At 40.7% G+C, this 14,638-nt stretch overlaps 1 protein-coding gene and 1 pseudogene across 1 annotated transcript in view; both read left to right on the top strand.

The window, feature by feature from the left end:
• The window catches only part of TBC1D31 (TBC1 domain family member 31), an 88,651-nt gene that overhangs the window by 41,869 nt on the left and 32,144 nt on the right, over positions 1 to 14,638 (top strand). The window contains exons 11-15 of the mRNA XM_056522717.1: positions 3,250 to 3,396; positions 6,328 to 6,461; positions 7,126 to 7,259; positions 12,174 to 12,353; positions 12,721 to 12,953. Of these exons, the coding sequence (XP_056378692.1) occupies positions 3,250 to 3,396; positions 6,328 to 6,461; positions 7,126 to 7,259; positions 12,174 to 12,353; positions 12,721 to 12,953 (828 nt within the window). The remainder of the gene's footprint in view (positions 1 to 3,249; positions 3,397 to 6,327; positions 6,462 to 7,125; positions 7,260 to 12,173; positions 12,354 to 12,720; positions 12,954 to 14,638) is intronic.
• LOC130274668 (U2 spliceosomal RNA) lies at positions 4,917 to 5,008 on the top strand (annotated as a pseudogene).

Below are 14,638 nucleotides of genomic sequence, written 5' to 3'. Positions count from 1 at the left end.
CTATTCCAATCTTTTTGTGGTCCCCAAGAAGGGCGGTTCGGTGCGGCCAATCCTGGACCTCAAGCGTCTCGACCGTCATCTTCTCATCCGCCACTTCCGAATGGAATCCCTCCGTTCGGTAGTGGCATCCATGGAACAAGGGGAATCTCTTTCTTCGGTGGACATCAAAGATGCCTACCTCCATGTTCCAATATTTCCCGGCCATCAACGGTACCTCCGTTTTGCGATTCCTCCGTTTTGCGGTTCCGGAGGGGCATTTTCAATTCGTAGCCCTCCCCTTTGGTCTGGCCACTGCTCCTCGGGTCTTTACCAAGATCCTTGCGCCAATGATGGCCCTGTTGCGGTCGAGAGGAGTCTCAGTGATCCCTTACCTAGACGACCTTCTTATCAAGGCTCCCACCAGAGTCCAGACCCTGGAGAATGTGGATTCCACCCTCCAGACCCTGGATCGCTTCGGGTGGATGGTCAACACGGACAAGTCTCTCCTTTCTCCCACCCAGTCTCTGATTTTCCTGGGACTTCAATTCAACACGGCCTCTGCCCGGATTTGCCTTCCGCCGGACAAACTTCTGACTCTCCTGTCAGGATTCCGCTCCCTTCGGGCCCAGGTCCCAGTTTCCATCCGCGTTTGCATGGAAGTCTTTGGTCGGATGGTAGCGGCCATGGAGGCCGTACCCTTTGCCCAGTTTCATTACCGTCCCATTCAACTGGCGATTCTCTCTCGATGGGACAGATCTCCTCTGTCTCTCGATCGCAAGATTTTCTCCCTCGTCAGATCAGTCAGTCTCTGTTCTGGTGGCTCCGCTCCCCCTTTCTTCTTCAGGGCCGATCATTTCTTCCCCTCCACTTGCAGGTGGTTACAACGGATGCCAGTCTGTCGGGCTGGGGCGGTGTGTTCAGGTACTGGACGGTTCAAGGCCTCTGGTCTCCCCGGGAAGCCCTTCTTTCGATAAACATCTTGGAACTGAGGGCGATTCTTCTTTGCCTTCTTCATTGGGAGTCCCTGCTTCAGTCCCGCCCTGTCCGCGTTCAGTCAAACAACACCACGGCCGTGGCGTACATAGATCGGCAAGGCACCACTCGCTGCTCGGCAGCCATGGCCGAGGTGACTAAGATTCTCATCTGGGCGGAAAACAAGGTTCCGGCCATTTCGGCGATTCACATTCCGGGTGTGCTCAACTGGGAAGGGGACTTCCTCAGCCGACCCTGGTGAGTGGTCCCTGCATCCAGAGGTCTTCACGCAGATCTGCGACCTCTGGGGTATTCCAGTCGTGGACCTCTTCGCGTCTCTGCACAATCGGAAAATCCTTCCGTTTGTGGCGAAGTCCCGGGACCCCCTGGCGCTAGTTGTGGACGCCCTAGTGATTCCTTGGACGGGTTTGCTCTGCCCTATCTGTTTCCTCCCCTTCCGCTCCTTTCCAGGGTTCTGAGGAAGCTCAAAGCGGAGGACGTTCCCGCCATACTGATAGCTCCGGATTGGCCCCGAAGGTCATGGTACGCCAACGTGGTCAGGCTCCTGGACGACACACTACGCCTTCCACTTCGTTCGGACCTGCTGTCTCAGGGTCCTCTTTGCCACACCAATTTACAGTCGCTGCATTTGATGGTGTGGCGGTTGAGGCCGCGGTTTTGAGAGCCCGCGGTTTCTCTTCCCAAGTCATACCCACCATGCTCAGGGCTCGTAAGCCCTCCTCGGCAAAAATTAACCACCGTACTTGGCGGTCTTATTTTCCTTGGTGTGAAGCTCAGGTTTTCTCTCCTGTTACTTTTTCTGTTCCCTGTCTTCTCTCTTTCTTGCAGTTGGGTTTTGGACTGTGTTTGTCTCTCAGTTCCCTTAAGGGTCAGGTTTAGGCCCTTTCTATTCTTTTCCAGCATCCTCTGGCTTCTAATTCTCATGTCCGGACCTTTCTTCAAGGAGTGGCGCATGCTGCCCCTCCTTATCGGTCACCTTCTCCCCCTTGGGACTTGAATCTGGTTCTGGGGGTCCTCCAAGGTGAACCTTTTGAACCCCTTAGGGAGGTGGCCCTGCGCCTCCTTTATTGGAAAGTGGTGTTTCTTGTTGCTATCGCCTCCATTCGGAGAGTGTCTGAATTGGCAGCTCTCTCCTGCCGTTCTCCGTTTCTGGTGCTTCATCAGAACAAGGTTGTCTTCCGGCCAGATCCTTCCTTTTTGCCTAAGGTTTTTTCGGCCTTTCATCTCAATGAGGACATTGTTCTTCCGTCCTTTTGTCCCGCTCCTTCTCATCCTAAGGAGCATTTACTCCACAAACTGGATGTGGTTCGGGCTGTTAGGTCTTACCTCTCTATCACTTCTTCGTTTCGTCAGTGTGATTCCTATTTCTTCCTTACGGAAAGTCGTCCCAAGGGACAACCTGCTTCCAATGCCACCATTTCTCGGTGGATCCAGTCTGCCATTTTGGAAGCCTATCGCTTTAGGGGGAAGGTTCCTCCCTTCAGGGTTGTGGCTCATTCTACCCGTTCTGTTGGGGCATCCTGGGCTCTCCAGAACAAGGCCTCGGCCTCGCAGATTTGCAAGGCGGCTACTTGGTCGTCTGTGCACACTTTCTCGAGGTTCTACCGGGTTCATACCTTCGCATCGGCTGATGCTAGTCTGGACCGTAAAGTGCTGTAGGCGGCTGTGGAACAGCCGTCTGCCTAACTGATTATCTGCCCACCCAAGGGATGGCTTTGGTACGTCCCACGGTCTGTGTCCCCCAATGGAGCCGATGGAGAAAAGGAGATTTTTTAACACTTACCATAAAATCTCTTTCTCGAAGGATCCATTGGGGGACACAGCTCCCACCCTTTTGGGTTTCTCTTTGGTCTTCTGTCCGAGGGTGTGTTCAGTTATATCTTCTGGTTCTCGGTCAGTTCGTGCTCCTATTGCTCTGGTACTAAAACTGATCAGCTCAGGGCCTGGAGGCGGGTATATCCTGCTGGGAGGAGCCGACTTTTTTTGTTGCCATAGTGTCATACCTCCTAGAGACAGCAGCATACACCCATGGTCTGTGTCCCCCAATGGATCCTTCGAGAAAGAGATTTTACGGTAAGTGTTAAAAAATCTCCTTTTTAGATACAGAAATTTCTGCAACAAATCGTTCATTTGTGAAAACACCTTTATGCTTCCCATGGCCATTCATTTCCATGTATGTAGCCAGAACCGAGAAAATTGAGTAGAAAACCTCATAACTTGTCATGAAATGTCTTCAGCACGTTGTCCTGAAGGGCTTTGCTTTTACTGTTCCCGCAGAATGTTCATCTGGCGTTCTCTGCTCCAGCTACCGGAGAACTATGCGGCCTTCAGCAGCCTCACCGACAAGGGCACACACCCCCAGTACATCCTGCTTCACCAGGAATACCCCATCAAGAGCACAAAGCTTCTCAGAGTCTTACAGAGGTGAGAAGATGGCTGCAGGAATTGTATCCTATACAAAAGCCGGGCTTCTATTTGACATCCCAGCAATAAGTACTGGAAACATTAAAAAAAAGACAACAAAAAATATAAAGTGCAAACATCAGACTCTGTGCATCCCATATATCAGTGGTCTCCAACCTGCGGACCTCCAGATGTTGCAAAACTGGGAGTTGTAGTTTTGCAACATCTGGAGGTCCGCAGGTTGAAGACCACTGCTATATATGTACAGTTCCATCATACATTGGGGAGTATTGAAGCAGGACAGACTCCACAATGGGGGGTCCCTCAGGTTTTACAGTTCTATTTGAAAGTTGTTATGGAATCTGTGAAAGCCTTTGGAGCTTTTGGGATCACAACTTTACCCAGATGCTGGGGTTCTCCAGACGTTGTTTGCTTGCAGTAGGAAATCTTTGGCTGGGTTTTTAATATTATACAGTGCGGTACAGATTTTGTACATAGAGCTGACCGGGGAACGCAGCCCAATGTTGCCCGCTTCCCTGGCAGGAGCCGTCCCTCCCACTACTGCTCCCATCATGGAACACAGAAGTACAGATGTGGGAGGTGGAAATCCCAGCAGGGGTTTCCTTTTCTTCCAGTGAAGATCTGACTGTGGCACTGTATCGCTACACCGGCTTTCTGGACCTGAGGAAGGAGGGGAGCCCCTCGAAACACGTAGTCCACCCCTGTATGTCACTTTTTATGATTACTAGTAAAATGTACGACTACTTTACACCCGATTGCTGTGTCATCACGCCGGTGTAACACTACAGTGCCGCAGTCGGATCTTCACTGGAAGGAAAGGAAACCCCTGCCGTGATTTCCACCTCCCACATCTGTACTCCTGCATTCTTCACCGTCCTCGACAGGACCGACGGCCAGCTGCTCCCTACACACCAGTGACCAGTGACCTGCCCAAAACGATTATCAGTGTTGTGCCTGTAATATAGCACATCCTATAAATGTGAGCAGGTCCTTTTGCTTTCTGTTTAACTCTCCGCTAATACCATGGATAACCTGCACTAGAAAGCGCCATCTCTAATTTTTTTCTCCTATATCTCCCATCATGGAACAGACAGTGCCGATGATGGGAGCAGTAGTAGGAGGGACGGCTCCTGTGGGGGAAGCGGGCGGCATTGCTTTGCGTTCCCTGGCCGCCAGCTCTGTGTACAAAAACTGAGCCGCACTGTATAATAAAAACCCTGCCGAGAGCTGTGAATGGCCAATCTGTGCCGGCCATTCAGGGCTCCCGGCAGGGTATTTGAATATGAAGTACCAAGAATGAAATCTACATAGCTGCGGAGCGTGCTGCCCCGCAACCCTAGTTAATACATTATGATCTCATATGGGCATCCTAAGTGAGACCCAGTGTGATCAATCCCTTAGCCCTTGTACTCCTACCCTCAACATAGAACAGACTCTTCCATGATGGGGGTAGTAGTACAAGCACTACTGTAGTCAACACAGCTGCCTGCAGACTCCTGCAGCCAGGGGAACTACTTCTACCATCTTCTCGGCCTTTTGGCTAAGATCAAGTTTAGTATCTGTTCTTATTAGTTTCATGTTGGTGGCAGGCAATGCCACTGTGGGACTGGTGGGGATGGGTGCTGCATGGTAGGGAGCAGGTGTACCGGGGCGTTCCGGGGCTGGTTCTGAGGAATCAGCTCGACGGCTGTCCTGATGTGACCTGCTTCCTCCGGGTCTCGCCATGAGGCTGAGAGGGTCTAGAGCCGAGGTACTTTAGTGCCTTGGGGAGTGGTGACCCCGAGGTGCCGAAACTCACTGGGAGGATGGGGTCACTGAGTTGAAGCACGGGCACCATGATCTCTTTACCTTTGTGGCACTCACTTCTTTATTCCGGCCTTCTGGCTAGGATCAGAGAAATTTTTATAAATCCGGCCGGATGTCCAGGCAGTATATCTGCACACATTCACTTATTTTTTTTTTTTTTGTCTCACTGTGTCACTTTTTGCGTGTTGTTTCCACAGGATTTGTCAGGATGCGGTAGCCCTTCTGGGTGTCCCTCCTGGCGGTCTAGGGGAGGTGTGTGTGGCCATTAGGTTCCGCACCTCCCTGCAAACACCCCGGGTAATCCTGCTTTGGCAGGGTACCTACCGTTATCGGCTCTGCGGGCAGATACCTTGGCTAACGCCTAGGGGCATGCCCGGGAGCATTTGTGGTCCCCTAGTAGCTTCGGCGAAAAGGGACATCGAACCTGGAACCTCACAGGTATCTTTTGGTCCGGAGGCGAAGGGTGAGGTTTGTTGGGGGGCTCTCTCCTATCGGAGAAGGGCTTGCGATAGATCGCATCCTCTGTGCACGTTTTTTTTAGTGTAACACGTTTACACTTTTTCTTGCACTTTGGGTGATTCGAGAGCACGTTCCTCGGCTCTTAAAAAAAAAAAAAAAAAAAAACTACTTCTACCATCATGGAAAAGAGTCTGTTCCAAGATGGAAGTAGTAGCAGCACTGCAGAAGTCTCGCGTGGCTGTGAAGTAAATTGTAACGTATATGTACAAAAACGTACATAACCGAAGACATCTAGTTGTGTACGTTTTTGAATGGTATGTGTGTGTATATGTGTATATATATATATATATATATATATATATATATATATATATATATAAAATTGCTATATTGTTGCATGCGGTTTTCAAATTGAAAACGTATACTGCAAGCGCATAGCAAAATCGATATGTGAACCATTGCCTAGAGAACAGATGCAAATTTCCAGCATATTTTTATAATTTTTTTTAACATTTTTTTTTTTAACGGACACATTTTCTACATAAAATATATGCATGAAAATATACATCATTGTGGCTACATCATTCGTCTGACTATATATGCATTGTAGATTTGTATACTCATTTAACTCTTTATTTTTTTATTTATTTTTTATTTGCTCTCTAGGACTCTCTCTACATTGGCCCATTGGTCTACGATATTTGGAGAAACAAAGTACCTGCCCCTCTTGGCATTTCCATTTGTAAAACTTTTTCAGAACAACCAGCTCATCTGCTTTGAAGTTGTGGCCACAGTGATAAGTAAGATCATTGGTTTTATGTATGGGGAAAGGTCAGGGATTTGCAATAGGGATCGGAAAGTGTGTGTCTAGATACCTATGACCATGTCTTCAGATCTTACAATGAGTTGCATACATACATACATTGATCTACATTAGTGGTCTTCCAACTGTGGCCCTCCAGCTGTTGCAAAACTACAACTCCCAGCATGCCCGGACAGCCGTTGGCTGTCCGGGCATGCTGGGAGTTGTAGTTTTGCAACAGCTGGAGGGCTACAGTTTGGAGACCACTAAGCTATATCTGCATATCATTCCTTGGTGCACAGTGCTCTCTGCTGCCACCTCTGTCCGTGTCAGGAACTGTCCAGAGCAGGAGAAAATCCCCATGGCAAACCTATGCTGCTTTGGACAGTTCCTGACATGGACAGAGGTGTCAGCAGAGAGCACTGTGGTCAGACTGGAAAGAACTACACAACTTCCTGTGCAGCATACAGCAGCTGATACGTACTGGAAGGATTAAGCTTTTTAAACAGAAGTAATTTACAAATCTATAACTTTCTGGCACCAGGCTGATTTGAAAACATTGTTTTTGCCTGGAGTACCCCTTTAACCCTATGAACGTATTGAACATATTATATGATTATTTAAATTAGTTGATAAGACTTTAATTTCTTTTTTCTTGTTAGCCAATTGGTGTCAGCATTGGTTTGAATATTTTCCGAATCCTCCAATCAATATTCTTGGCATGGTTGAAAATGTGTTGGCGCATCATGACAAGGAGCTTCTCCAGCACTTTGTGAAGTATGACATCACATCACAGGTAACCAGTACAGCCTGTGCTTGACATGTCCACATGTCTTTGAGATTTATTATTGTATGTATGCATGGCTCATCATATATTACTATTGTCGTTTTATGGTCTGTTGTACACAGACTAAAGAAGAAATTTGCATATACGCTCATGACTTTTTACATATATGTATATTTCAGTGTCTGATATTGTCAGCCTCAATTAATGTTTTCAAGCATTAAAAAAACTCTTATTTTCCATTTGTGAAATATGATCACTTCCATAATACTGCCCCCCCTATTTACCAGAATATAACTACTATAATACTGCTCCTATGTACAAGAATATAACTACTATAATACTGCTCCTATATACAAGAATATAACTACTATAATACTGCCTCCTATATACAAGAATATAACTGCTATAATACTTCTCCTATATACAAGAATATAACTACTATAACACTGCCTCCTATATACAAGAATATAACTACTAACAAGAATATAACTACTATAATACTGCCTCCTATATACAAGAATATTACTGCTATAATACTGCCTCCTATATACAAGAATATAACTACTATAATACTGCTCCTATATACAAGAATATAACTACTATAATGCTGCTCCTATATACAAGACTATAACTACTATAATGCTGCTCCTATATACAAGAATATAACTACTATAATACTGCTCCTATGTACAAGAATATAACTACTGTAATGTGTCCTATGTACAAGAATATAACTACTATAATACTGCCACCTATATACACAAGAATATAACTACTATAATACTGCCTCCTATATACAAGAATATAACTAGTATAATACTGCCCCATATATACAAGAATACAACTACTATAATACTGCTCCTATATACAAGAATATAACTACTATAATACTGCTCCCTATATACAAGAATAGAACTACTATAATACTGCTTCCTATGTACAAGAATATAACTACTATAATACTCCTCCTATATAAGAGAATAGAACTACTATAACACTGCTCCTTTATACAAGAATATATCTACTATAATACTGCCTCTATATACAAGAATTTAACTGCTATAATACTTCTCCTATATACAAGAATATAACTACTATAACACTGCCTCCTGTATACAAGAATATAACTACTATAATACTGCCTCCTATATACAAGAATATTACTACTATAATACTGCTACTATATACAAGAATATAACTACTATAATACTGCTCCTATATACAAGAATATAACTACTATAATACTGTTCCCTATATACAAGAATATAACTTCTATAATACTGCCCCTATATACAAGAATATAACTACTATAATACAGCTCCTATATACAAGAATATAACTACTATAATATTGCATCCTATATACAAGAATATAACTACTATAATACTGCTCCTATATACAAGAATATAACTACTATAATACTGCCTCCTATATACAAGACTATAACTACTATAATACTGCTCCTATATACAAGAATAAAACTACTATAATACTGCTCCTATATACAAGAATATAACTACTATAATACTGCTCCTATATACAAGAATATAACTACTATAATACTGCTCCTATATACAAGAATATAACTACTATAATACTGTCCCTATATACAAGAATATAACTGCTATAATACTGCTCCTATATACAAGAATATAACTGCTATAATACTGCTCCTATATACAAGAATATAACTACTATAATACTGCTCCTATATACAAGAATATAACTACTATAATACTGTCTCCTATATACAAGAATATAACTACTATAATGCTGTCTCCTATATACAAGAATATGACTACTATAATACTGTCTCCTATATACAAGAATATAACTACTATAATACTGTCTCCTATATACAAGAATATAACTACTATAATACTGTCTCCTATATACAAGAATATGACTACTATAATACTGTCTCCTATATACAAGAATATGGCTACTATAATACTGTCTCCTATATACAAGAATATGACTACTATAATACTGTCTCCTATATACAAGAATATGACTACTATAATACTGTCTCCTATATACAAGAATATGACTACTATAATACTGTCTCGAATATGACTACTATAATACTGCTCCTATATACAAGAATATAACTACTATAATACTGCTCCTATATACAAGAATATAACTACTATAATACTGCTCCTATATACAAGAATATAACTACTATAATACTGCTCCTATATACAAGAATATAACTACTATAATACTGCCTCCTATATACAAGAATATTACTACTATAATGCTGTCTCCTATATACAAGAATATAACTACTAGAATACTGCTCCTATATACAAGAATATAACTACTATAATACTGTCTCCTATATACAAGAATATAACTACTAGAATACTGCTCCTATATACAAGAATATAACTACTATAATACTGTCCCTATATACAAGAATATAACTGGTATAATACTGCTCCTATATACAAGAATATAACTGCTATAATACTGCTCCTATATACAAGAATATAACTACTATAATACTGCTCCTATATACAAGAATATAACTACTATAATACTGTCTCCTATATACAAGAATATGACTACTATAATACTGTCTCCTATATACAAGAATATAACTACTATAATACTGTTTCCTATATACAAGAATATAACTACTATAATACTGTCTCCTATATACAAGAATATAACTACTATAATACTGTCTCCTATATACAAGAATATAACTACTATAATACAGTCTCCTATATACAAGAATATGACTACTATAATACTGTCTCCTATATACAAGAATATGACTACTATAATACTGTCTCCTATATACAAGAATATAACTACTATAATACTGTCTCCTATATACAAGAATATAACTACTATAATACTGTCTCCTATATACAAGAATATAACTACTATAATACTGCTCCTATATACAAGAATCTAACTACTATAATACTGCTCCTATATACAAGAATATAACTACTATAATACTGCTCCTATATACAAGAATATAACTACTATAATGCTGCTCCTATATACAAGAATATACCTACTATAATACTGCTACTATATACAAGAATATAACTACTATAATACTGTCTCCTATATACAAGAATATAACTACTATAATACTGCTCCTATATACAAGAATATAACTACTATAATACTGCCTCCTATATACAAGAATATTACTACTATAATACTGCCTCCTATATACAAGAATATAACTACTATAATACTGTCTCCTATATACAAGAATATTACTACTAGAATACTGCTCCTATATACAAGAATATAACTACTATAATACTGTCTCCTATATACAAGAATATAACTACTATAATACTGTCTCCTATATACAAGAATATAACTACTATAATACTGTCTCCTATATACAAGAATATAACTACTATAATACTGCTCCTATATACAAGAATATAACTACTATAATACTGCTCCTATATACAAGAATATAACTACTATAATGCTGCTCCTATATACAAGAATATAACTACTATAATACTGCTCCTATATACAAGAATATACCTACTATAATACTGCTACTATATACAAGAATATAACTACTATAATACTGTCTCCTATATACAAGAATATAACTACTATAATACTGCTCCTATATACAAGAATATAACTACTATAATACTGCCTCCTATATACAAGAATATTACTACTATAATACTGCCTCCTATATACAAGAATATAACTACTATAATACTGTCTCCTATATACAAGAATATAACTACTATAATACTGCCTCCTATATACAAGAATATAACTACTAGAATACTGTCTCCTATATACAAGAATATAACTACTATAATACTGTCTCCTATATACAAGAATATAACTACTATAATACTGCTCCTATGTACAAGAATATAACTACTATAATACTGCCTCCTATATACAAGAATATAACTACTATAATACTGCTCCTATATACAAGAATATAACTACAATAATACTGCTCCTATATACAAGAATATAACTACTATAATACTGCTCCTATATACAAGAATATAACTACTATAATACTGCTCCTATATACAAGAATATAACTACAATAATACTGCTCCTATATACAAGAATATAACTACAATAATACTGCTCCTATATACAAGAATATAACTGCTATAATACTGCTCCTATATACAAGAATATAACTACTATAATACTGCTCCTATATACAAGAATATAACTACTATAATACTGCTCCTATATACAAGAATATAACTACTATAATACTGCCTCCTATATACAAGAATATAACTACTATAATACTGCTCCTACATACAAGAATATAACTACTATAATACTGCTCCTATATACAAGAATATAACTACTATAATACTGCTCCTATATACAAGAATATAACTACAATAATACTGCTCCTATATACAAGAATATAACTACTATAATACTGCTCCTATATACAAGAATATAACTACTATAATACTGCTCCTATATACAAGAATATAACTACTATAATACTGCCTCCTATATACAAGATTATAACTACTATAATACTGCTCCTATATACAAGAATATAACTACAATAATACTGCTCCTATATACAAGAATATAACTACTATAATACTGCCTCCTATATACAAGATTATAACTACTATAATACTGCTCCTATATACAAGAATATAACTACAATAATACTGCTCCTATATACAAGAATATAACTACTATAATACTGCTCCTACATACAAGAATATAACTACTATAATACTGCTCCTATATACAAGAATATAACTACTATAATACTGCTCCTATATACAAGAATATAACTACTATAATACTGCCTCCTATATACAAGAATATAACTACTATAATACTACCACCTCTTGTGGACCGGAATGTTTAGTCATTGCTCTGTGGTTGTATGTAACAGTGTGATCTCTCGTGTAGGTTTACGCGTGGCCTCTGCTGGAGACTCTATTCTCCGAGGTGCTGACAAGAGAAGAATGGCTGAAGCTCTTTGACAATGTATTTTCCAATCACCCGTCCTTCCTGCTGATGGCGGTGGTGGCGTATATCCTCTGCTCACGCTCCCCATTACTGCACTGCAGCCAGAGAGAAGACGTTGAGGTAATTTTTTTTCTCTTCTGTGTGAACAGGAACAAAAGCAATCGCAGCCATAACTATTCTATAGATAGAACATATAATCCAGATTTATTTTTATTCATGGAATACTTTGATCTATAGCAGTGGTCTTCAACCTGCGGCCCTCCAGATGTTGCAAAACTACAACTCCCAGCGTGCCCGGACAGCCGTAGGCTGTCCGGGCATGCTGGGAGTTGTAGTTTTGCAACATCTGGAGGGCCGCAGGTTGAAGACCACTGATCTATAGGTTAAAATTGCATATGGAAATTCAGTGTACTGCTTTGTTATATGTAAAAAGTGAAGAGTTTTATTTTGGGTATTTAAAGTTTTTTTTATTATCATTATTATTCAGTATTTTTTCCATCACCGGAATAACCTGGACATCACTGCAATGATTAAAGAGGCGTACCATGTTATGGACGCCACGCCGGCCGAAATTCACCCACAAAACCTTTTAAATGACTTTGTGCCCCTCACTAAGGGGCAGTATCCCATATTCAACAAGTACCCCAAATTTATTGTGGATTACCAGAGCCAAGAGAGGGAGCGGATCCGGCAGGAGGAGCTGGAGTACTTACGGGAGAGGTAAGAGCGGATCAGTCACTGCGCACCACCGCGCTCTTCTGTTATTTATACAAACACTGGTCCCTCAAGTTACAATATTAATTGGTTCTGGGACGACCATTGTATGTTGAGACCATTGTATATTGAGACCATTGTATGTTGAGACCATAACTCTATGGAAACCTGGGAATTGGTTCTGAAGCCACCAAAATGTCATCCAAAAATAGGAAAAAGTGAGGATTATAAAGGGGTACTCTGGTGGAAAACGTTTTTATTTTTAAATCAACTGGTGCCAGAAAGTTAAACAGTTTTGTAAATGACTTCTATAGAAAAATCTTTACCCTTCCAGTACTTTTTAGCAGCCATATGCTACAGAGGAAATGTTTTTCTTTTTGAATTTCTTTTCTGTCTTGTCCACAGTGCTCTCTGCTGACACCTCTGTCCGTGTCAGGAACTGTCCAGAGCAGCATAGGTTTGCTATGGGGATTTTCTCCTGCTCTGGACAGTTCCTGACACGGACCGAGGTGTCGGCAGAGAACACTGTGGACAAGACAAAAAAGAAACAAACTTCCTCTGTAGCATACAGCTGCTAAAAAGTACTGGAAGGGTAAATATTGTTTAATAGAAGTCATTCACAAATCTGTTTACCTTTCTGGCACCAGTTAATAAAAAAAAATAAAAAAAAATGTTTTCCACTGGAGTGCCCCTTTAAAGAAAAATAAGTAGATAACTAATATAGATAAAACAAGTCCTTACATATAAAAGTAAGGACTTGTTTTATCTATATTATCTACTTATTTTGGAAGAATCGACCAATCAGAATGGACATTCACTGATAAAACCCCTGTATTACTGAAGTGTATGCACTGTCCGGTGTCTGGTAGCGCCCCCTACAGTACAGGGAGGAGGTATTACATGTTCTGTACTCTTTACCTGTATTACTGAAGTGCATGCACTGACTGGTGTTTGGTAGCACCCCCTACAGTACAGGGTGGTATTACATGTTCTGTGTAGTACAGAACATGTAATACCACCCTGTACTGTAGGGGGCGCTACCAGACACCAGTCAGTGCATGCACTTCAGTTTACCTGTTCCAGGGTTAGCTGCTCCTTTGGACACCAGGTGAGGGTGGCTCCATGTTACTTTTTTAGGACACTGTGTGTACTGTACAGGGCCCTGAAGAAGCTCCTGTCCTCTACATAGACAGTGATTACAGCTCCCTATGTAGAGGACAGGAGCTTCTTCAGGGTCCTGTACAGTACACAGTGTCCTAAAAAAGTAATATGGAGCCGCCCTCACCTGGTGTCCAAAGGAGCAGCTAACCCTGGGACAGGTAAAGAGTTCAGAACATGTAATACCTCCCTGTACTGTAGGGGGCGCTACCAGACAGCAGTCAGTGCATGCACTTCAGTAATACAGGGGTTTACCAGTGAATGCCCATTCTGATTGGTCGGTTCTTCCAGCCATTGACAGGTATCACAGATCTGGACTGTCTGTACATTGTATGTTGAGTCTGGTTTCAAGTTACAATGGTCCAGAAAAGACCATTGTATGTTAAAACTATTATATGTTGAGACCATTGTAAGTTGAGTGATCACTGTTTTCATATAACTACACAGAAATGTTGGGTTCCCAGGTAAATTATTTATATTTCTCTATCGGCTCCATTGGGGGACACAGACCGTGGGTGTATGCTGCTGTCTCT

This window comes from Hyla sarda, chromosome 5 (assembly GCF_029499605.1).
Source record: "Hyla sarda isolate aHylSar1 chromosome 5, aHylSar1.hap1, whole genome shotgun sequence".
NCBI lineage: Eukaryota > Metazoa > Chordata > Amphibia > Anura > Hylidae > Hyla > Hyla sarda.
This window is presented reverse-complemented; position numbering and strand designations above follow the sequence as displayed.